General features: G+C 53.0%; 1 protein-coding gene across 5 annotated transcripts in view; it reads left to right on the top strand.

Moving 5' to 3' along the window:
- Positions 1–23,938, top strand: part of LOC116952919 (SAM and SH3 domain-containing protein 1-like) — a 304,847-nt gene that overhangs the window by 155,712 nt on the left and 125,197 nt on the right. Inside the window, exon 1 of one of the 5 annotated variants that reach the window (XM_032972634.2) lies at positions 7,922–8,774. The exons of the other annotated variants lie outside the window; for them this stretch is intronic. Coding sequence (XP_032828525.2) covers positions 8,736–8,774 — 39 coding nt within the window. The 5' untranslated portion in view covers positions 7,922–8,735. Of the gene's footprint in view, positions 1–7,921; positions 8,775–23,938 lie in introns of those variants that run through there. 5 annotated transcript variants of the gene reach the window in all.

Consider the following 23,938-nt stretch of genomic DNA (forward strand, 5'->3'; position numbering starts at 1 on the left):
AGGTAAGACGCACCTGGAATGTAAGACGCATCTGGAAGGTAAGACGCACCTGGAGTGTGAGACGCACCTGGAAGGTAAGACGCACCTGGAGTGTAAGACGCACCTGGAGTGTAAGACGCACCTGTAATGTAAGACGCACCTGGAATGTAAGACGCACCTGGAATGTGAGACGCACCTGGAAGGTGAGACGCACCTGGAATGTAAGACGCACCTGGAAGGTAAGAGGCATCTGGAATGTGAGACGCACCTGGAATGTAAGACGCACCTGGAATGTAAGACGCATCTGGAAGGTAAGAGGCATCTGGAATATGAGACGCACCTGGAATGTAAGACGCATCTGGAAGGTAAGAGGTATCTGGAATGTGAGACGCACCTGGAAGTTAAGACGCACCAGGAATGTAAGACGCACCTGGAATGTAAGACGCACCTGGAAGGTGAGACGCACCTGGAATGTGAGACGCACCTGGAAGGTGAGACGCACCTGGAATGTAAGACGCACCTGGAAGGTAAGAGGCATCTGGAATGTGAGACGCACCTGGAATGTAAGACGCATCTGGAATGTAAGACGCATCTGGAAGGTAAGAGGCATCTGGAATGTGAGACGCACCTGGAAGGTAAGACGCATCTGGAGTGTAAGACGCACCTGGAAGGTGAGACGCACCTGGAATGTGAGACGCACCTGGAAGGTAAGACGCATCTGGAAGGTAAGACGCACCTGGAATGTGAGACGCACCTGGAATGTAAGACGCATCTGGAATGTGAGACGCACCTGGAATGTAAGACGCACCTGGAGTGTAAGACGCACCTGGAAGGTAAGACGCATCTGGAAGGTAAGAGGCATCTGGAATGTGAGACGCACCTGGAATGTAAGACGCACCTGGAAGGTGAGACGCACCTGGAATGTGAGACGCATCTGGAGTGTAAGACGTACCTGGAATGTAAGACGCACCTGGAAGGTAAGACGCACCTGGAAGGTGAGACGCACCTGGAAGGTAAGACGCACCTGGAATGTAAGACGCATCTGGAGTGTAAGACGCACCTGGAATGTAAGACACACCTGGAAGGTAAGACGCACCTGGAAGGTGAGACGCACCTGGAATGTAAGACGCACCTGGAATGTAAGACGCGCTCGCGTCGAAAAAGTAGTTCTTCCAAAATGGTCACACAATTGACAAAGATACCCTCCTGGATAGCCTCTAACGGACCGTCGGGGCAAGTGCTGTTAGCGAGTAGCACCTATTTAGTGGAGCACTGCACGGCATACGAGTGGGTCGTCGCGCCAACACTACCACCGCTCCCAGCCGCCTTTGACTCCCCCGCCCCGCAGGTGTTTACACACCTCACGAGGTACCCATTTGAGGCCGAGTCGACCTTAGGGGATGCCCAAGACCGGTTCAAAAATTCGCGACCGATGTTGGCCGTGAGCGGGAATCTAACGCGGTGTCGCTGGGTTCGTGGCGCAGTGAGCTAACCATTGCGCCACCGCTCCCCCCCCCCCCAAACACACGAGCCGAACCCGCCGATCGCGTGCCGCTCGGTCTATCGCTGATCCGCGTGGCCAAATTTACTTGAAAATACGGAGATGAGAAGTGCGTCTTATAATCCGAAAAATATGGCGCGTTTTGTGAATTTAGATATCGCGAATGAGATTGGCTCATGTGCGTGAGAGTGAAGTCCACTGTGGGATCACTGAACCACAAAGGGATGGCGATGGCTTGGAAGGGCCTTCATCCAGCAGCGGATAGACCGTGGCTTATGATGATATGGAGAGGCCTTCATCCAGCAGTGGATTAACTACGAGGTGTGAATTGTCATCAACAGTCACGATCTCGCCATTGCTGGACGCAAGGCCTCCCCAAGGCGCGCCTCCGATTAGCACGGCTGGCTACGTACGGTGCGAACGAAGTTGAACGGTCAATGCGCAACGACCTCGCAGAGCCAGTGCCGCGATGCAGCGATCCACTCAGCACGTTCGCAACGAGCTCCATCTCCGCGGTTGACGTCCTCCCCTGGGGCATCTCATGGGCTCTCTCGCCCGGTTTAAATGAGGCCAATAAATCAATGTGTGTTTAGGACATCGATCGTCTCGTCTTTAAGTCGCCATCGAAATACATTTTCAGTAAGAATAAAAAATTGCGACGCTTTACCCGTGCCCCCCCCCCCCCCCCCCACCGCGGGGAGGGGAGCGGCGTCACGGACGTAACGCCCGGGACAGAGCGGGAGAGAGAGAGAGAGGAAAGGACGGAAGAGGGGAACGTGAAGGAGAGAAGGAATGAGAGGGAAAAGGATGAAGGAGGAGCGGAGGAATGGGAGCACAAGGAAGGATCAGGAGAGGCGAAGAGAGGGAGGAGGAACAGGCTTCATCGGGGCCTCGACAGCTGTTGCTGCTGCATGGAGGGGGAGCAGCGTCTGTTTTCACAGTGGGCGGGGATGGACTGAGAGTGGGGGTGGCCACACAGAAGTCACGTGTTTTGCGGGAGACTGGAGCTGATCTATATGCATAGCTGTTGACTGACTGATGGGCAGCGCGATGCAGAGATAAACAGTTGAACAACGTTAGCTTTCGCGACCAATATTATTCATAATAAAGGTTTTTGGGTTATATCGCGTAAGCATGAATGTGTCGTAACCTTCCACCACCCGACAGCCAATTAGTAAGGGATTTGTCACGTAAACAAAACGCCAATTACTTACTACTTCAGCCCACCGGTGTGTTGGAGAGTAAATCCACAACATTTACAATTTGAGCACGACGTTTCGCTTGTAATTACATCCAGCATCATCGGGCGATTTGCACCACTCTGACAGATAAACACTCGGTGGACCGTTTTTGTCTTTTTACAGGACTCGTCAGCGCATCATAGCCACCAATACTCTCTGCTGCAAAGTCTCCCTCTGGGAACCCACAACACGTGCACGTCCCCACATGCCCACTAAGCGGCCCATCCATGGGCTCGACTCATGCCAACATTCATACGAATCTGTTGGGTCACGAGGTGCGTTTTCTGTGACGATGGGGGGGGGTGTGTCCTCGTCATTTACAGAGCTGTGCGGCGTTGGTGACGACGCCGCACGTCACTGCCTGTAACCCAGCACTGTGCTGCAGGCAGCAGCGAGGGTTGGTGGATCACACAGAGATGATGTGAAACTTCCCTTTACCGCGTCGGCGTCGTGAAGGAGCCGTACCGTGGCTCGCCAGGAGAAGGCGGTACAGTAACGTGCACTAATCGCAGGTTCAGTCTGTGCGGGGGATACAGCGTTGCTCCCTCGCGCAAGGGCGTGGGTTTTTTCTTTGGAGTGCTCCGATTTCCTCCTTCCACGTCTGAAAAAAAATCCATTCTGGCAGGACCCTCTTGTAAAAGAGTCAGAGGCATCTGTGCGGCTTTCCTGGATAAATAAGTTAATTTGTAATTATAACAAATATAGTGGGAGTGGCATTATAGAAATGTAGCCGCGTGGTTTGAGCAGAGAGGGCCCACAGCACGAGGTGACCACGATCGGGAGCCAGGGGCTGGGCCACAACAACCTGGACCTCGGGGCTGTGAGCCGTGGGCTGGGGGTGATGGTGGTGAGTGAGGGTGGTGATGGTGATGGTGGTAGGGGTTGATGGTGGTGGGGATGGTGGTGGTTTGGGGAGCGGTGTTGTAGCGGTTAGTGCGCTGCGCTACGAACCCGGCCACCCCAGTTCGTTTCCCGCTCACGGACACCAACACCAGTGACGATTATCTTAACCTGTCCTGGGCCTCCTCTAGGTCGACTCGACCTCAAATGAGTACCTGGTGCCATGTGTAAACATCCGCCACTGGGGAGACAAAGGTGGTGGGGCCCCATCCTGGCCACCCACTCACTCGTGTGCCGGCCTTCATAGCTGCCACTCGCTAACAGCACTTGCTCCTACCGTCTGTTAAGGCTACACGGGGGATCTTTGTCTTCGGTGGTGTTAATATCGTGAATACGGTTGTTGCGCGATAGTGGTGGCTGTAATGGTGCTGGTGGTGTCCGTGACAATGGTGTTGGCCTTCGGGGTGCGGTCCCACGCAGCTGTGTTCGTGTTATCTCACCCCCAGCGTTGTGAACGTGGAGACAAATACGGAACCGCGTTTATGTTTCTACGACACAATAAATCTCGTCTCGCGGACACCCACCCACTCAATCCAACCCTGAACCCAAGAAACCCCAACCTCACCCGGCGTTGCGACTAACTTGACACCTTCCTTCCGTTCAGCAACTCCACGTGAAACCAAAATACACTTTACAATCTTTAAAATCCCAAGGCCCTGTGCCCTTGTCAGTTCACGTTAACCTGGCGGTAGTCGATTATTTAAGCAGGTAACCTGCGTTCCGGTGTCGCCTCTCCGGGTCTCATCAGTGCAGCCTCACGCCCTCGCTGTACGCCCCACATATTGTTGGTTGCAGCAACAAAGGGAACCCCCTCTACAACGTTGTTGACATTCTCAAAGCTTCACTGAGTTTTGAACACTTTGGAACAGAGGGTGACAACGAAATGCAGGGTGCTTCAAAAACATGTTAACACTTTCGGAGAATTTGCAACAACAACCACGTGACATGTGCTGCTGCCTCCGGGCTCTGGAGACCACCTGGATATGATTTCAGGCACGTGTTGACATTGATGGCGTTAAAGTCGAGTCTCTGACATTTTGAAGCTATTAACATATTTTTTTGGGTCATGTTAGTGTATTATCCGTTCTTTTTCCACTAAAAACTACAGTCCCATATACGCGTTCAAACGTATTCAAAGCACGCCGTACATCTCGCTCTCAAATGATTTATTTTGCCTAAAATAATGCACCAATGGTGTAATGATCAGCAGCACTCTGAACTTATAGCCTAGAGGTCACGATCCTCAGCTCTCGTGACCCCTGTGCTCCCGTTCCTCCCCTCCGTCCCCATTGTCTTCCTCTCATTCCCCACCCCTTCTCTCATTCCCTCGAACCTCTGCCATCCCTCTCTCTATGTCCCCGTGCATTACAGCCTTGGCTCGACTCACTTTGAAACTAAAACGAAACTAATCCATTTTTTGTTACGTAACCAAGTAAAGCCTAACGGAGCGATATCGTTTTTTTCTTTCTTTCTTTCAGAAGCGACCTGGCCATTTATAGCAGCCACATACTCTAAACGCACGTTCATTCTAAATGTGGAGGGAAAACCCGGACTTTGCGAGGGGAGGGCGAGGGGTTCATGGGTGGGGGGCGGGGGTGAGGTTTTTGCGTGGTAGGAGGAAGGGGGTGGGGAGATTGAGGGGGGCTTGCAACTATTTGTAGCGTTGAGCAGCCCCCACCACGCCCTTCATTGTTCGTACATCCTGCCACCGCTCGGGACGTGTCCAGGCCTCTTCCATCCAGCAGTGGATTGACACGTGGCTCCGATTTATTTATTAAAATGATGAACGAATAAAAAGGCCACGGTTTTAGGTCTGTAATCAGGTTCTGAACACAAACAAATCCCCATCGCCTTTAGACAAAAAAAATTTGGCTTCGTGCTTTGTTTGGCTAAATTCCAGTTCTGAGATTTACGAATGGCACGCGACCAACGTTAATGACTATCTTTAGCAGATTATTTGGTGACGCTGCTGCTGCTGCATCGGCAGTTGTTCACAAGCATAAATAGCAAAACGCAAAAAGTCAACAGATTAATCAACAACACTGTGCGTCGCCTTAAAATAAAACAAATATCATAGGCGACGTTTCGGGAAACGAGCCTTCTTTATAGCACATACACAGCGAGGCCCTTATTCACTCTGTCTCTCTGGCCTGTCATGTATGTGCTAAGAATAATGGACATTACTCGAAATGTCGCATATTATATTACATATATACAAAAAACTAATTCTAACCAGATTCGAAGCTTTCGTGACTGCAGGAATTACTCTGTGGTTCTTTCGGTAAAGTCACGGAGAAAGAAAAAAAACAATTTCTTTCTACGTGACTTTACCGAAAGGAACCAAAGCGTATTTTTTTGTGAAGGCCACACTTTGTTATGATCTATAGCGGGGTGGATGGGAACATGCTGACCCATGCTGTGTAGTGGGCCAGAGGTCACTTGAAGGAATCTCAAGAAGGAGCTCTGTGATATCCGCTTCCGTGGGACTCCTCTGGGAGTTTTTTTTTCCGAATGGAGCCTTTGTCGTGGCGAGTGGTGCACGCGCGCCGTGCCACCGTGCCGACGAACGCCAAGCTCAAGTTCCACTTTCAGTTTTGATTCCGTGGCACCAGCGGTGAGAACTCAAGAGACCAGGATGAGAGCAGTCTCAATCGCAAGAGCGCCCTGGGGGCACGAGTCTTCTACCAGTAGTGGGCGATATTTGCTGCTCCTGCTGTGTAATCTCAATTGAGTAAGTAATTGGCACAGAGACCCATATACTCACACAGAGACCCAAATAATCACGTAAAAATTCATGGACTCACATAGAGAACCACCAACTCACACAGAGACCCATAGATCACACAAAGACCCATAGGCTCACACAGAGACCGATCAGCTCACACAGAGACCCATAGACTCACACATAGACCCATAAACTCACGTAAAGATTTATGGACTCACATAGAGAACCACCAACTCACACAGAGACCCATCAACTGACACAATGGATGATGATGTTGTGCATGATGATCTTGCTTTTGTTGACGATCACGATGATGATGATGATGATGATCATGACGACGCTCGCAATATCAATCAGGACAGCTTCGATCCGCGACGCTCCGCACGCACCTCCGATTCGCACGGTCGGCTACGTACGGTGCGAAAGAAGTTCAACGCACATCGAGTGGCGAACGAACGCGCAGCCGCCGGGGCCGCGCCACCAAAGCAGAAGGACATTCGCCAATCCTGCTGCTGAACATTTGATTGATTCGAGGGCCTCTCCGCGCGTGACCCCAAATAGCAGCGCCGCTTACGAACTGGCTGGGGGAGAGAGAGGGGTGGTGGTGGGTAGAGAGGGCGCGCACAGATCGGCCCCGCTAATGGCACGAGGCATCCCGTAATGATGAGAAACGTGTTGGGGCAAGATTAATTACTCAGCGCAGCGTTCGTGGCGGGTGGAGCTGGGGGGTTGGTGGGGGGAGGGGAAGAGGGAGGTGGAGGGGGGGGAGATGGTGGGGGGGTGGGGGGTCTCAGCCCCCTTCGCTACCCCCCGCTCGCCCCGCTCGGCGCCACATGGCTGAGGAGGCGATGGGGGAGGTCTCCCTCCAAATGTTGTTCCGATCCCTCCCACCGACCTCTCCATCCGTCTCGCCCTGGGGCTTGTCCATCCTTCCGTCACTCACTTACTTACTCAGTCCGTCAATCAATAACTTAGATAAGCAGGCAATCGGCCTCCTTCGTCTATCCGTATTTCCACGCAAAAAAAACATTCACCTTTTTGTTGTTGTTACACAAACCCATCGGCTCCACGACCTGCCTCGGGGCAGTGACTCATTCCAGCGGAGCATTGATTCAGCAACGCGCAAATTCTGGACCGCTTTCGAAGACAACTGCCCACAAAAAGTGTGTTTAGTCTATACGCTAAGCAGCACCTGCCCGAACAGTCTGGTTAATGCTATGTGTGGGATCTTTGCGTGAGCATCAAAGACACAGATCCCCCCCCACATAGCATGTAACAGACTGTTCGGGCAAGTGCTGCTTAGCGTGCAACCTATGAAGGCCGGCACGACACACGAGTGGGATGAGTGGCCAACACCAATACCCCGCCCTTCGCCTCTAAGTGACGGTGACGTCACTACGGCGCCTGTGCCAGGCCAGGTGCACATTTGAGGCTAACCACTTGGAGTGACACGAGGTCGCGGGACAGGCCCAGGCCAGCATCACACACGGACACACATAGACACCCCCCGTCACCATCCTCACATGGTATCGCCCAGTGCTCTCATAACTGGAACCTCTTTGAGAAAGATTTGTAAAGGGGGCTTGGGTCTGGGAGAGGCAATATGTGGGTGTGGGGGTGCTGTGTTTTTGTGTGGTGGCGCAGTGGTTAGCGCGCTGCGCAACTAACTCCGCGTCCCGGGTTCGATTCCCGTTCACGGCCAACATGGACGAACCGAATATCCCAACCGGGTCATGGGCCTCCGGCAGGTCGACTCAGCCTTAAATGCGTACTTGATTCCATGTGTATATGACGTCAGCACTGTGGTGAGACAAAGGCGGTCGGGCGGGCTTGGTTTGCTGTTGGTCACCCACTCAACTCGTGCGCCGTTACCGACCCGAACGAAAAGACGCCTCACTCGCAGCAGCACTTGCCCCAACAGTCTGCTAAGGGGCTACAGGGGACATCTTTGTCTTTGGTGTGTGGGTGATGGGGGGGGGGTGTTGGGTGACACAAGTAACACTGCCGTGGTCTCTATTCACTCAGTTCCTTTGAGCCCGAGAGAGAGAGGAGAGAGTGAGAGAGACGTGGGCGAGTTTGTACTAAGTTTGTTGTCTCGACACGTTGTACAATGTGCTGCCGCTACTACTGCTGCTACCGTTGCCACTCTGACGATCGGAGTTAACGGTGATTGCGATATTGGAGAGGTATTAAAAAATATATATAAAATCAGTGGGGGAGGGGGAATACCATGTGTAAAAGAGTACTTTAGAGGAGAAGGAGCAGGAGAAGGAATAGGAGAGCGCTGTAGGAGACGGGTGGTGTGTAAATCCAAAGACAAAGATCCCCCGTATAGCCTCAGCGACACGCTCGGAGTGAGGGGCCGACCACGCGCGTCCCAAGAGGTTCGATGGAGCAGGAGGAGGGAGCGTCCCGCGATGCGAGTCGGGTAAGTTCTACCGACGCGTCCGCTCTCTCTGCTCGTGGCTGCGTGCAGTGCACTGACAAAGACAAAGATCCACCTCCCCCCCCCGCCAGTATAGCCTTCAACGGAATGTTGGGGGCAAGTGCTGCTTAGCGAGTAGCACCTATTTGACACACGAGGGGTTTGGTGGTCAACACCACGCCCGGCCGCCTCTGTCTCCCTCGTGGCGATGTTTTTGCACTTTTTTGAGGCTGAGTCGACCTACGAGAGAGGCCCCTGGACCGGTTGAAAATATTTGTCACGGCTCATCGATCGCGAGCGGGAATCGAACTCGGGTCGCCGGATTCGTAGCGCGTTAACAAAGAGTTGGGAGGGGGGGTAGTGGTTAATGCGCTGCACTCTGAAACCCGGCGAACCGAGTTCGATTCTCACTCAAGGCCAACATCGGTGACGTGTATGTGAACCTGTACTTAGACCACCTTCCCCTTGGTCGACTCAGCCTTAAATGAGTACCCGGTGCGGTGTGGGTCAACTGTGGGAAGACAAAGGCGGCCGGGCTTGGCGTTGCCCACGCCACATCCTCGTGTCCACGCCAATTGATCGCGATGCTATGATGAGATTAAGGTTCTACCCGTTTGATTTTTGGCAATCTTACCAGGCGCGGTACTGTCGCACACGCGACACTTTGCGTGCGATGTGATTGACCCAACCCTGTTGTGGTGTGTGTCTCTGTGGCGCTTGCACCGTGCGAATGGACGACCGTGGCATTATTTTAAAGCCAGGTGTCTCTATGGTGTAGCCAGGTCGGTCGCCCCATGGGATGAGGACATTCACGGCCCAATGGAATTTTGCCTGTCTGCCAAACCCCCCCCTCCCCAAAAAAAAAATCAACCAAAACCAAAGCACACCAAGGTTCGATTCCCTGCCAAGGCCACTGAGCCACGCCGGGGTCTGGCCCCGCGCTCGCTGTGATTAGACGGAGCGCGGTTGCGCAACCGCGAGTCCCCTGTGCATCCCCCCAACCCGTCTCGAGTTACACCGCGGGGCGCTCACAGTCAGTCGCCCCCCCCCCCCCGCTGCACGACCGCCTTTGTCCCAAGAGCAGAGGGAGCGACAGCACCGGGGGTCACGCTCGGGCTTCATCCACTGGCGGAGTGAATCGTCATCTCGATTCCATTGCATGTCTCTCTCTCTCTCTCTTATTCTCGCTCTCTCCCTCTCCGCTCTCGTTTAGCAGCCTTCTTATTTGTATATTTACGTCTGCGTCTCTCTCGGTAACAAATAACCAAAATCGTATCTCTTGTTACATTTGTAAATTACGCTCAGTGACTTCTAGGTTTGTTTTTGTCAGCTGCGTTACAATGATGATGATGGTGATCAGCATCGCCTTCTCTCTTCCACTGCCGATAAATATTTTCACCTCCACAACCCTCGGCGTTGGCTAGGAGATGATAACTACCTCGCTTGGTAAACAGGAGGTCGTGGGTTCGATCCCGACCCTGACGCCTGCTGTATATTTGCAGTTTGCGTGTGTCTCTCTCTCTCTACCCGTGGTCGCGTGGATGATGTTTCTCTGGTTCCGCCGATTGATTTCCTACACATTTAGGATCAACGTGCGTTTAGAGCGCCTGCCTGTTTCATTTTCACGTGATAAGCCACTTCGTAGGCTTATCACTTTGTGGCCAGGTGGATTCTGAAATAAAGCTGTGGGTCTTACCTGGTAAAATATTAAAAAAAAAACTGTTTCAAAACTTTCGTTTTTAGTCTGACAAAGCTCCCGTTGTGCTAAGCAGCTCCGTCACGTGGACAATCACAGTCCCAACAGCCGCTGGCGGTCGCGGCAGCTACAGGACACTGCAGGCTGGAGAGAATGTGGGAATGAATTCACGAGCGCAACAGCGATGCATTGGTCACACGAAAGATCTTGTCGAGCCCGTGAGCCCAGTGGCGGATCAAAGTTACCGCAACGGGGAGACACGGTAGTCTACGTATTGTACGTTGAACTTCTTTCGCAACCGTACGTAGCCAAACCGTGCTAATCGCAGGTGCAGGGGCGGGGGAACGACAACAAACTAATCACACGAAACAAATAGTCAAACAAAACGTGAGTTTGTCATTTTAGATTATTTACAAGTGCACAGCTCCCAGTGTCTTCCTGATATCGGAAGGAAGAGCGTTCCAGACGGTCGCAGAAGGGCATCTTGAAAGCGCGCGATGCGGTGACCGCCTTTGTTCGTTGGCTATCCAAAAGCCGCTGCTGCTGCTGCGAGGATGAACGGAGTTCGCGTGACGATGGTTTATGATCGAGACGTTCGTGTGACGCCTCGCTGCTATCACGCACTCGCCCGGAGGAAACCGGCCGCGTTCATCAGAGGCGTTGCTGAAAAAAACAACACCCCGGAGATGGAAACCGCCAATTCAGGGCCATCGGCACGCCCGTTGCAAAGCGCTTCGGGATCCAGGCGGTGTGCGCCGGGTCTTTAATTTTTCCTTTGTTTTGATCCGGACGGGATATATCACAGTATCGTTGAAATTCTGGGTCTCAGTTGGTTATTTACTCGATAAATTTTTTTTTACGTAGAACTTTTTATTTTTAAATGAATCATATTAATACCGGGCCCTATTTAAACAATAAAATAAAATCGTGATCGCCCAAACCCACACCTCCCCCTCCTCCTCCACGCTTCCCCCCCCCCCGTCTTCCGCCACCCACCCCCGAGGAGGGTTCTAGAACCCCCCCTACCTGGCTGCCCGCCGTGACCTGACCTCGTGACCTGACCTCGCGTCTCGTCGTGTCGGTGACGATGAGGCCGTGGAGAGGCGCTTGATCATCACAAGGGGGCACGCAGCCGAGTGAGGTCAGAACTCGCTGTTGTGAATCGAGCCACGTGACCCGGAGCAATGGGCTCACAGTCGGAAAGTTGCGAGTTCAAATCCTTGTTGATGGAGAACGGGGGTGGTTGGTGACTCAGCCCATCATCTATCCCCGGGTCGATACAATCAGCACCATTCTCTGAGGAAGTCAACAGCAGTTGCTTTGCAGGGCTGTAAGTAGCGCATGGGCACCAATGCCGCAATGCCTCAACGCTCATTAACGTTTTAAATGGAAAACAACATAGAAATGCGTTCAAATTTTCTCGTGATTACGTAATCCGCATCGCGTCAAAGTAGAATTAATGAATTGTTTAGCAGTGGAACCTTTTCGTGTTCGAGACAATTGCCCGCGGAGGCGGACACTACAGAGCTGTCTCTGAGATCGCTTCTTCAAAGTGACCCTCTTGTGCACACAACTAGGACTCTCCAATTGAGTGTTCTTCAGTTCCTCAACCAAGCAGCTCCCACCCAGCATGTGGAGCGAAACGTCGGACGTCGAGCCGTAACTGCACGCGACAGCGCAACCCGAATATCGCCGTGGCGCAGCGCAGCTACGGCGCACGCTATTGGGACATTCGCAGAACGGTAATTAGATCTCTGAAGCAGCCTCTGTCACCTGGAATGCTTCCACACAGCACAAGGGAGGGCTTTGTGCCATGGGTCTCGATTCTGCCACTGCCAGGGTCCGCCTTCACTCTCCGCCCACCACCGAGTGTGTGTCTGAGTGTGTGTGTGCGAGTGTGTGAGTGTAGTGTAGCGATTAGCGCGCTGCGCTACGAACCCCGTGACCCCAATTCGATTCCCGCTCACGGCCAACACCAGTGGCGATTATCTGAACCGGTCCTGCACCTCCCCCAGGTCGACTCAGCCTCCAATGAGTACCTGGTGCGGTGTGTAAACATCGCCACTGGGGAGACAAAGGCGGTCGGTCGTGGTGCCGGCCACCTACCCTCTCGTGTACCGTTCCGGCCATCATAAATGCTCGCTAACAGCACTTGCCCCAACAGTATGTTAAGGCTATAGAGTATAGATCTTTGTCTTTGTTTGAGTGTACACTCCTCCCTACACTCATCAACGAGTGTAGTCAAGTATCATACTCGTCATCATCGGCCATGCTCTACCCACTGCTGGTTGAAGACATTCCCCCCCCAAAAAAAAAAACACACGAGCTATGCATTGCCGCTTGGGACCCACGCCTTCATCCAGCGGTGGACAGATCAGCTGTCAGAATAGTCACGTATTCTTGAGTCGTTCTCTCGCTTCGAAAAGACGAGAGAAGAGCGGATCTCAAGAGGCGGCTCTGTAGTGTCCGCTTCCGCGGGCCGTTCGCTAACACGCAACGCGGCCGCACTGCTCTGCACGATCGCGAGACGACCGGAAGGCGCACTTATTTATTTATTAACTTTTAAAAAAATAATCACAAATCGAACACCGTACGACCAGTGGCGCGCTTCAAAGTTGACACTATTATTATTATTATTTGGGAGACATTCGCCTCGAGAAGAAGATTCTCAGAGACGCATATGGCTTTGATCGACGTCCAGACGCTGTCAAGCCCGCCCCTACTCCCCCCCCCCCCCCCCGGGGGCTACAAAGGCGGACGAGGCGAAGAGGGGAAATGTCAAAATTCATGTGGCTCAGAGAAGGGTCGAGCGAGTGATCTCCTCCCTCCTCCTGCCCCTCCCTCCCGCCGCCGCCTCCTCCCTCCTCCTCCTCCACCCCTCCTCCTCCTGCCCCTCCCTCCCTCCCGCCTCGTCCTCCTCCTCCCCCCTCCTCCTCCCTCCTAATCCCCTCTCCCCCCTCCTCCTCCCTCCGTCCTCCTCCTGCCCCTCCCTCCCGCCTCGTCCTCCTCCCTCCTCCCCCCTCCTCCCCACTCGCACCGCCGTACCGCAACCACGTGGTACGGTGCACAGGTAGTCCTCGTTTAACGCGGCGGCAGACGCGGTCGTGAAAAGTGCCGCGTTCAAGCTGAGACCAAAACATAAAACGCGTTCATAAATAACGTAACGGTAACGTTGGGCGAGACACGATGCACTCACGACTACGATGCACACGCAGTGAAGACGGCGGGACAACCGGGGGTACGCCGCCACGTGACTGTATCGTGCCACGTGACTGTATCGTGCCGCGTGACTGTTTCGTGCCGCTCAGCTCAAGAAAGTAGTTCGTCGTAGGCGGCTCAGGGGCCGTCCATAAATGACGTCACGCGATTTTCGACGATTTTTGACACCCCCCCCCCCCCTCGTCGTCACACGGCGTCACAAAAAGTCAGACCCCCCCCTCAAATGTGACGTCACAAAGCTCTGCCCCCCCCCCCCCAAAAAATAAAACATGCTTCACTCGCTTTAAACTATTGTAGTGCGTATTTAATGTGGCGCTGCACTCTGATGTTGTAGGAGAAAACATTTATTAAAAAGTCTATTTAATTAAGTAGAACGTGTTGTCTATATTTATTTAAAGTTGCGCATTTTGATGTGACGTCACATTTCTCAAACCCCCCCCTCGTCACACATCGTCACAAATGTCTGACCCCCCCCCCAGGTGCGTGACGTCATTTATGGACGGCCCCTCAGAACCCCGCGTTATAACGGGACGCGTTCCGCGCTGTGTGAAGAGTGAACACGCGTTAAGCGAGGACTCGCCGTACTTGTCCTACTCTTCCACGCTGCTAAAATACGTCTCTCCAAGACGTGGGAGTGTCCGCTTCAATAATTATCATGGGGACATTTTTGTTGTTTAAAATCAATTTGAGTAACTAGGTCACGTGCCAATAGACAAAACGATCGGTTTGGCGTTGTTGTATTTAGTTTATTGTATTCTAGCAATTTAATTTAATTCATCAGTGCCCAATGGTGTAAATAAGTGCAGCCTTCAACTCTTATCACCGACTGTCTACTGGCCTCTCTATTTATGCGCTCTGAAGAAGGGCCGTTGCCCGAAACGTCGTCTGTTGGCTCAGTAACGTGGCGGCCAAGTCTCCCGCGGGGTAGATCCCGGACAGCGACGCAACTCGACGTCGCAACTCGGTTCACCGTGGATTATTTAAAAGAGAGTTATCGTGCCCCACCCGCCACCCCTACCGATTAGCATAGTTTACTACATACGGTGCGAAAGAAGTTCAACATCCCCCCCCCCTCCCTATACCGCCTTCCCCCACCCCCACCCCCAGTCCCATCCATTCCAGAATCAAAATCTTTGTTAGTCCTCGATAAATTATGGCCGGCGCAGGTAATGCTATCCATCTCGAAGGGAAGGAAATTCAAATCGTCTCTCGGTGAAAATGCGAATCGTGTTCAGCGGTGAGCCGTGAGCCTCCGGTACACGGACTCGCTCTCTCTCGTCGTCGTTGTTGTTGTGATTCCGTGCTCCCTAAATACGCGAACGCGTACGGGCGATGTTTATATTTCCAGCGCTGTCTACTTAGTCTCCTTCTGAATTCATCTTGCCACGTTGTGCCCGCCGGCTACAGCTGCTGCTGCTTCTGCCTCTGAAATGTTGAAGACACTCAACCGAGAGACCTTTAAAGAGAGAGGCGAGCGGTTCCGTTTGTGGATTTGGTTTATTTATTTGGTTTATTTATTTATTCGTCTCCTTGATGTCCAGACGCACGGGCGCTGTGGTCGAATATCGTCCCCCGCAATGCGCAGGTCACGGGGTTCAACATCCTTCTGGCTCTCAGTCCCGGGGCTGTTCTGTTTTCTTGTTTTATTCTTGTCGGGTTTTAAACCAAACGACAGCGGCAGAGTCGCGGAGAAACCAAGAGTCCAACATGCCAAGCGGCTAGCAACAAGCAGCACGATTGAAGATGCGATAGATGAGAGATAATGGGAGGAGGGAATTCAAAACTGGAGGAGTGCGTGGGAAGAAGCAGAAAGTGAAGTGATGTCACCTGCAGTGTGGGTGGGTGAGTGGGTGAGTGGGTGGGTGAGTGGGTGGGTGGGTGGGTGAGTGGGTGGGTGGGTGAGTGAGTGAGTGGGTGAGTGAGTGGGTGAGTGAGTGGGTGGGTGAGTGGGTGAGTGAGTGGGTGGGTGAGTGAGTGAGTGGGTGAGTGAGTGGGTGGGTGGGTGAGTGGGTGGGTGAGTGAGTGGGTGGGTGAGTGAGTGGGTGAGTGAGTGAGTGGGTGGGTGAGTGAGTGGGTGAGTAGGTGGGTGGGTGAGTGGGTGTGTGGGTGAGTGAGTGAGTGGGTGAGTGAGTGAGTGGGTGGGTGAGTGAGTGGGTGAGTAGGTGGGTGGGTGAGTGGATGTGTGGGTGAGTGAGTGGGTGGGTGAGTGGGTGAGTGAGTGGGTGGGTGTGTGGGGAGCGGTGGTGTAGCGGTTAGCGCGCTGCGCTACGAACCTTGCGACCCGAGTTCGATTCCGGCCCACGGCGGAGAGAAAAGAGGGGGCAAGCCTCCAAATGCAACTACTTCTAAGGCGCTTTCAAAGTGAGCAAAGCTGTGCGGCGTGAACAGCGTGGGCGAGGCAACCAGCGCCAATGTCGGAGCAAAGCACCACAAGTACAAGCAGCACAAGTAAAGCGAGTGCGTTAGACAATGGGGGGAGTGAGGGAGGGGGTAGAGACATGGGGAGAGAGGGGGGCTGAAGGCGAGGGCGCAGTCCAAGTGTGTTAGACAATGGGGGGAGGAAGAGGGTAGCTTTTGTTCAGCTTGATAAATGGGGATGAACGGGTACGATACAGGATAAAGAAGAGATGGAGTGATGCGGTACAAAATCATGTGTAGCTGAGTGGACTTGCCAATGACTGGTACCGGCGGTGTCAATATCGGCCTCTGAGGAGGAGGCTCGTGAAGGACGCTGCTGGGCAGTTGGAGGCAGTCGCCCTCCAACAACAACGGACGGCGGAGGAGCGACGCTCACAACAACGAGGGGAGCGCCGAGTGGCTAAAGCACAGCAAGTTGTTACAGTAAGGCGCACAGGTGGTGCATCGGCCAGCCATCTTAGTCAGTCGACCCATGGCATCTGAGCCTGTTCCGTGACCTCCTTCTGGCGGGCGTTCGAAATTTCACGTGGCCTTAACGTGCACATAGCCTGGCACAAGCGCAGTGGTGACGTCACCGCCACTTAGTGGCGAATGGCGGTTGTTGTTGTGTGGGTGAGTCGGTCAGTGAGTGTGTGGGTGAGGAGTGAGTGTGTGAGTCAGTGAATCAGTGAGTGAGTGGGCGAGTGGGTGTGTGGGGTGAGTGAGTGGGTGAATGAGTGTGGGGAGCGGTGGTGTAGCGGTTAGCGCGCTGCGCTATGAACCCGGCCACCCGAGTTCGATTCCCGCTCACGGCCAACACTAGTGACGATTATCTGAACCGGTCCCGGGCCTCCCCTAGGTCGACTCAGCCTAAAATGAGTACCTGGTGCGGTGTGTAAACATCGCCACTGGGGAGACAAAGGCGGTCGGGCGTGGTGCTGGCCACCCACCCCCTCGTGTACCGTGTCGGCCTTCATAGGTGCTTGCTAACAGCACTTGCCCCTACAGTCTGTTTAGGCTATATGGGGGATCTTTGTATTTGAATGAGTGAATGAGTGAATGAGTGAATGAGTGAGTGAGTGGTCGAATCAGTAAGTGGGTGTGTGGGTGTGTGGATGAGTGATAGAACGTGTTGTTGCGAAGTCACGTGTTTGATTCACGCTCAATAACAGTGACAACTATTCGCACAGCTCTTGGGCCTCCCCTAGGTCGATTCAGCCTCAAATGAGTACCCGGTACCGTGTGTGTGGGGAGACAAATGGCGTCTGGCGTGCGAGTTGATAAAACGAACACCAAATTTAGGGGTTCGTTCTACGGATGAGACTCGCGCCATAGGAATGTGGAATTTTCTCCCGTGGCTCTCTGCAACGGGAGATGGAGAGATACGAGTAGCGACTCGAGACGGCTGGATTGAGGGCACAATGATGACGGTAGCTGAGAAATGGTCCCTCTGTGCCGATAAGACTCGGTTTTTTTAGATTTGAGCTTCACCGAAACCTATTATGCAAATGGTGCAGCGGCAGGCCATACGTCAATGCTGTCGTTAAGCGAGTGCTATGTGCGGTTTAACGGTGTTTGCTGTGCCGGTAAAGAATGTTACTGCGTGTGTGTGTGTATTGGAGTGTGTGGGAGTGTGATGTGTGTGAATGTATTATTCAACATACAGTAGGTGCTCGTCGCTAACAGCACTTGTCCCAACAGTCTGTTAAAGATATACGGCGGGGTGGGATGAGTGGACCCAGAACCAGTTCAGATAATCGTCATTGGTCGTGAGCGGGAATCGAACTCGGGTCGCCGGGTTCGAACAATAAAGCCAAAGATCTCCCGTATAGCGTTAACATACTTTTACTGCCAGTGCTGGGTGGCCAGCACCACACCCGGCCGCCTTTGTCTCCCCAGTGGCGATGTTTACACACCGTACCAGGTACTCATTTGAGGCCGAGTGGATCTAGCGGAGGCCCAGGACCGGTTCAGATGATCCTAACTGGTGTTGGCCGTGTGCGGAAATCGAACTCGGGTCGCCGGCTTCGTAACACGACGCGCTAACCGCGACCCCACCTCTCCCTGCACACACAGAAACGTGAGTGTGTGTCCTCGTGGGGGTGTGTCCGCAGTGGTTAGCGCTACGCTGCGCTACGAACCCGGTGACCCGAGTTCGATTCCCGCTCACGGCCAACACCGGTGACGATTATCTGAACCGGTCCTGGGCCTCCCCTAGGTCGACTCAGCCTTAAATGAGTACCTGATGCGATGCGTTAATATCGTCACTAGGGAGACAAAGGCGGCCGGGCGTGGTGTTGCCCACCCACCCCCTCGCATGCCGGGCCGGCCTTCGTAGGTGCTGCTCGCTAACAGCACTTGCCCCAACAGTCTGTTCAGGCTATACGGGGGATCTTTGTTTTTGTTTTTTCCGTGTAAGTGTGTCCGCAATCATCCCTCCAGGGCAGAGTCGCTTACCCCCCCCCCCCCCCCCGGAGAGGGGGGGGGGCACAGCATCGCGAATGTAATGAAAGGGAACATTTGTGGCAGAGTAAATAAATAGCGTAAATGAAATAAATAATTTAATAAAAACGGCCAGTGCCATTCACGAAATTCCTGGCGAGTTTACGTTTCGTGATTACGCGTCGAGGACGCACACAAGGTCCGACTATTCCGGAACAGTGCTCTGCCTGTTGCCTATATTTGAAGTGTAATTTTCGGAACTATTTCGGATTTCACCAAAATAATTCTGGGGGAAGTGAACGCTTTGTGTGGGGGTGGTGGGGGGGTTTGGGTGGGGGGGGGGGGGTGAAGGGGGGGTCGTCATCGTGTTGATAGTGAGGACTGTGCGTGTGTTTGTGATCGATCGTAGTTGTGTTTTGCAGCACGTGTAATGTGAGTCCCTCATGATATTGATCGTCATCATTATCACCAGCCGGGGTCTATCCACTGCTGGAAGAAGGCCTCCCATTCCTCACCTCTCTGTCTCTCTCGAAAAAATATAATGGGAGACGTTTCGGACACTACTTGCTACGAAGGAGGGCCATTGCACGAAACGTCGCCCGCTATATATGTATTTCTGTCGAGGCGGCCACACGGTGTTATTATCGACACGCAGCGCAGAGTTTTCGTTGTTGGCTCTGCTTCTGCACCGCTGCCAACGTAGCAGCAGCAGCAGTAGCGGCGGCAGCGCCAGAAAATCTGTTTTGATCTGTGGTGGCGAGGAGGGAATTTTTGCTTCGACGGGTGGCACTGAGCTCACTGATGTCTCCCTCGGTCCGGCAATCTGTAACGCGGGGAGGGGGGGGGTAACTCCAATAGAGATTGTGGCAGTCAGAGAGAGATAGCTTTGGGGGCAGGGTGTCTCCCGATTGGGGAGGGGTGGTTCGGATTGACAGGGACTCTAACGATGCGTCATTGAACGTCCGGACTTCTACAACATACGCACAAAGCCGACCGTGCTTAGCCAGTCTTCCATAGTCAATTTAATCTCTTGTACGTTCAGGCATTTGCACTAAAGGAGTGTCAAAGGTCACACGCCATTATTTTGCAGTATACCAGCAGTGATCCTTGTTATACTTCGCACACGGTCATAGGGGCACGTCGCGCGAAACAGGGGCCCTACCAAAACTAAACCACAGCGGTGCGAGTACTGAGAGCTCGGGTTTCGGTTCTGGACCGAAACGTCCAAAGGTCATGTCGCAAAACGACACACCGTTTCAGAGATGACCTGTGATTCGTGAAGCTTTCGTACGCCACGGTGGCTGAGACGTTAACTACCTCGTCTGGTATCCAGAAGGTCGTAGATTCGACCCCGACCCTGACGCCTGAAATCGTTGGGGTCTGGGCGTCTCTCTCTTTCCCCGTGGTCGCGTGGAATTTTTCTCCGGGTCCTCCGGGTTTTCCCTCCACATTTAGAATCAACGTCACCCGTTTAGAGTATTTGGCTGCGATACATTTCCACGTGATAAGCCATTTCGTTGGGCGATCGTTTGTGAGCAGGTCGCTTTTGAAAGTGGGCTATATAGCAGCTCAGCGGGAAGGGGAAGGCTTACCTGGAACATTTTTTTAAAAACATAGTTCAAGAGTGATTTGAAGCTTTCATGACTGCAGGAATCCATACTCTTTGGTTCTTTCGGTAAAGTCACGTAGGTATAAAAAAATAAAACAAAAAATAATAACGACGTTTCGAACGAGGAGGAGGACCGCTTGTCTTGCGATCGAAACGTCGTGATGTATTAGATTTTGTTTTATTTTTTATACCTACGTGACTTTGCCGAAAGAACCAAAGAGTATAGTTCAATAGGTTAACTCGAATAGAGCCGACCTGCGATTCACGAAGCTTTGGCGCAAAAGTCGCGTCTCTGTTCGAGACCGAGCCGTGAGAGACGGACGTGGTGGGGGGGGGGGGGGGGTGCGCACGTCGATCAAAGGCACGGCCCCGAAAGCGAGGGGACTCCGAGGGGAGCCGAGAGGGGCTCTGCGTGGGAGGGTGGCGGCGCACCGGGCACGTGCCGCGCAGATTCCTCCAATGTCGGGGGTCGGTCCATTTGAATCGCGCCCCGCGAGCCATCGTCCAGTTTGGTTGTGCGCTTAACCGGTGCATCGTCCATCTCGGGACAATTTAAACGAAATGAACAAACACAAACCACCATTCTCTTCTCCCCCCCTCCATCACCGTATCTGCCCGCCCGCGAGTGTAAATGGGTGACAACACAGTGTGGTGGGTAAAGTGTTGGGGTATCCCCCACATCTTCCGAGACGTCTTGGGCCGGCGTGGAAGAGTTGGTCCTCAACAAAACAAAAAAACATTCTTATTAGAGACGCCCTGTCGAGGAGCTCGCAAGAGATTCCCCTCCACAGAAAGCGGTCACCGTCGCTCGCGAATCTCCACTCCTCCCTAGCTCACCCCACGACCCCTTAACCTCCCCTCCCCCCCACAGCGCCTCGTGCACCACCGCCGTTCCTGTTGCCTCTTCATATTCTCATTAAATGGCTACTATCACTCGTTCGCCAATCATTCATTCCGTTCGTCATCTTTTTACCGTCATAAATTTCGCTTCCACCGAATTCACGCAGCATCACCACAGACTCGCTACCACCCCCCCTCCCCCCCCCCCATTGCTTCCTCTAGTTTATATTCATTCATCTCATATCCACCAGTCACACTCTGTACCGTTCTTAATTCTCTGTCAAGCGCCTCGGTCAAGGCGCTACATAAATTACGTTAAGATGAGATAGTTGCGGTTGTGGAGGGAGTCCCTTGTTACTAAGCACGTGGCAGTGAGCGAGTCATTGCAGGGCTGCGCCTTTACCCACTTGGCCCCCCTCTTTTTCAATGGCACGGTGATTCTGGTTCGGCGAGAGTCGTTATGTTTGTTTAAATCAGCGGTTCTTCTTCTTCACGTGAGGCTGCGAGACGTGGCCTGATTGTTTTTAGAAGGCAAATAATCGAAAAGACAAAATAAGCACGGGCACTTAAGTAGAACTTCCTTTGCTTCATCAAACCCTCTGTATTTATTAAACACGATACATTTGTAATCACCATTGATAACCAAAGGCGTGCAAGGCCGCAGTAAAGGTATAAGTGGAAACGTGTCGGGCACTAGCGGAGCCAGTGTGGGGGGGCACGTGCCCCCCCCAATGATCCGATCGAAATCCCTCATTTCGGATCGGATCATTGGGGTTTATTTGTAATAAATCAGCATTTTGCGACCCCCACTGCCACTGTGTAGCATATTATTACGTGCAAGGGACTCTATGAGATGATAGGACATAACTGGCGATAAGTAACGGCAAAGCGGTTATGAGTGACTCACAGAATCGTGCGCAGTTGCGTATCCAGTCCACGACTTCCCTGCAGGCATCAACACCTTCAGCGAGCGCGATGCCGATCACACAACGCGGTTCGAATTCGACTCTCGATCGATGGCTGCGCCATCGCCGCACACGTGTCGAATAAAAAGCAAGGGACAAGTCCTTACTTACAGCTCCTTACTTACTAACAAGTCCTTACTTTCTAACAACTCCTCCGTCATTTTTCATTTCTGGAGGGGTTGCCCCCCCCCCTACCTGAAAATCCTGGCTCTGCCATTGGGCACGGGGGTAGGCGGGAGGGACAGCACAGAGCTAGCTGGGGGGGGGGGCAGGGAGGGTGCCTCTGGGCGGGTGGGGGGGACAGCACAAAGCTAGCGGGGGGGGGGGCTGCCTCGTTAATTGCCCGTCACAGCCACGACCACGCGATTGCGATAGAAACGAACGCCGTGGGCGAGCGGCACGTGGGACGGACACGGCGCGGAGGAAGAATCGCGTGGATTTGTGGATTGGTGTCAACTCCGTCCCGACCACGTGCCACTGCTGCACGTCCTGGGGAAACATTCCATCATTAGGGGCCGTCCATAAATGACGTCACGCGATTTTTGACGATTTTTGACCCCCCCCCCCTCGTCACACGGCGTCACAAAAATTCAGACCCCCCCTCAAATATGACGTCACAAATCTCTGCCCCCCCCCCAAAACAAAACATGCTTCAAATCGCTTTAAACTATTGTCATTGTAGTGCGTATTTAAAATGGCGCTGCACTCTGATGTTGTAGGAGAAAACATTTATCAAAAAGTCTATTTAATTAAGTAGAACGTGTTGTCTATATTTATTTAAAGTTGCGCATTTTGATGTGACGTCACATTTCTTAAACACCCTCTCTCGTTACACATCGTCACAAATGTCTGACCCCCCCCCCCCCCCCAGGTGCGTGACGTCATTTATGGACGGCCCCTTAGCATTGTCAGTGGCGGCTTGTGTGTGCGCGTGTGCAAGCGTCAGCATCGGGAAGACAAAGGCGGCCGGGCGTGGTTATGGCCACTTTGCCCCGATCGTATCCCGTAGCGGCTTACATCGGTTCTCGCTAACTGCACTTGCCTCAACAGTCTGTTACAGGCTATACGGGGGATCTTTGTCTTTGTTGTCAGTCTGTGACTCCCCACTGCTGGACAGAGCCCCCCCCCCCAACTCCCTCCTCTCCCCAGCTGCCCCAGGCCAGTCGTGACCTCTGAACTCTGCTGGTGTCTCCTCTGCTGTTGTCTCATCTGCTGAGAGTTGGTGTGTCCTCTCTCTCTCCCCCCATCAGAGCTGACGTTTGATCGCAGCCCCCCATGAATTGATTCATCTTTATGGTTGGTGGTGGTAGTGGGGGGGGGGCACACGTTTGGGCCGTGTGACTATTTTCTCAAGGCCACCACGTGGGGCAGTCGGGTAGCGATTGTGGCGGAGGATGGGTCGGGGTGGGGGGTTGTGCAAATGCAACAGCTGCTGTCGCTTAGTGGCAAATTGCCGTGAAAATCCACGAGAGAGAGAGAAGAAGAAGAAGAGAGAGAGAGACGGTGGCGATGATGTGTGGCCACGGGATGTGTTAACTACAGTCGGCTGGGATTTTTTTGTTTAACTCTTCCCAATCTTGATTGTAAAGCTTTCGCGACTGCAGGAATCCATAGTCTGTTTTTGATTCTTTCGGTAAAGTCACGTTGGTAGAAGAAAAAATAATAATACATCACGACGTTTCTATCGCAACACAAGCAACCTTCGTTAGGTGTGAAACAAACAGAGCAGGAGGACTTCCCAATTCCTGGATATATCTGCTCGCTCAGTCGTGGTCGCTAGCTTCTTCATTCTCTCACTCGTCTTTCCGTCCACCCACCACCCCATCATCTATCTCACTCTCTCTCTCGAGATCAGCGACTCACAGCTGCTGGGGGTTCGCTATGATTGCGATGCACGCGTCGCTTGGAAGCTGTTGCATCCCGATCCTGTGTGGTCCTGCTGGTGATGGTTGTTGTTATTGTTCGGAATCAGAATATGTATTTATACTGGCAGAATCTG

This window comes from Petromyzon marinus, chromosome 49, assembly GCF_048934315.1.
Source record: "Petromyzon marinus isolate PM22_M1 ecotype Great Lakes invasive population chromosome 49, UKy_Petmar_22M1.pri1.0, whole genome shotgun sequence".
Taxonomy (NCBI): domain Eukaryota; kingdom Metazoa; phylum Chordata; class Hyperoartia; order Petromyzontiformes; family Petromyzontidae; genus Petromyzon; species Petromyzon marinus.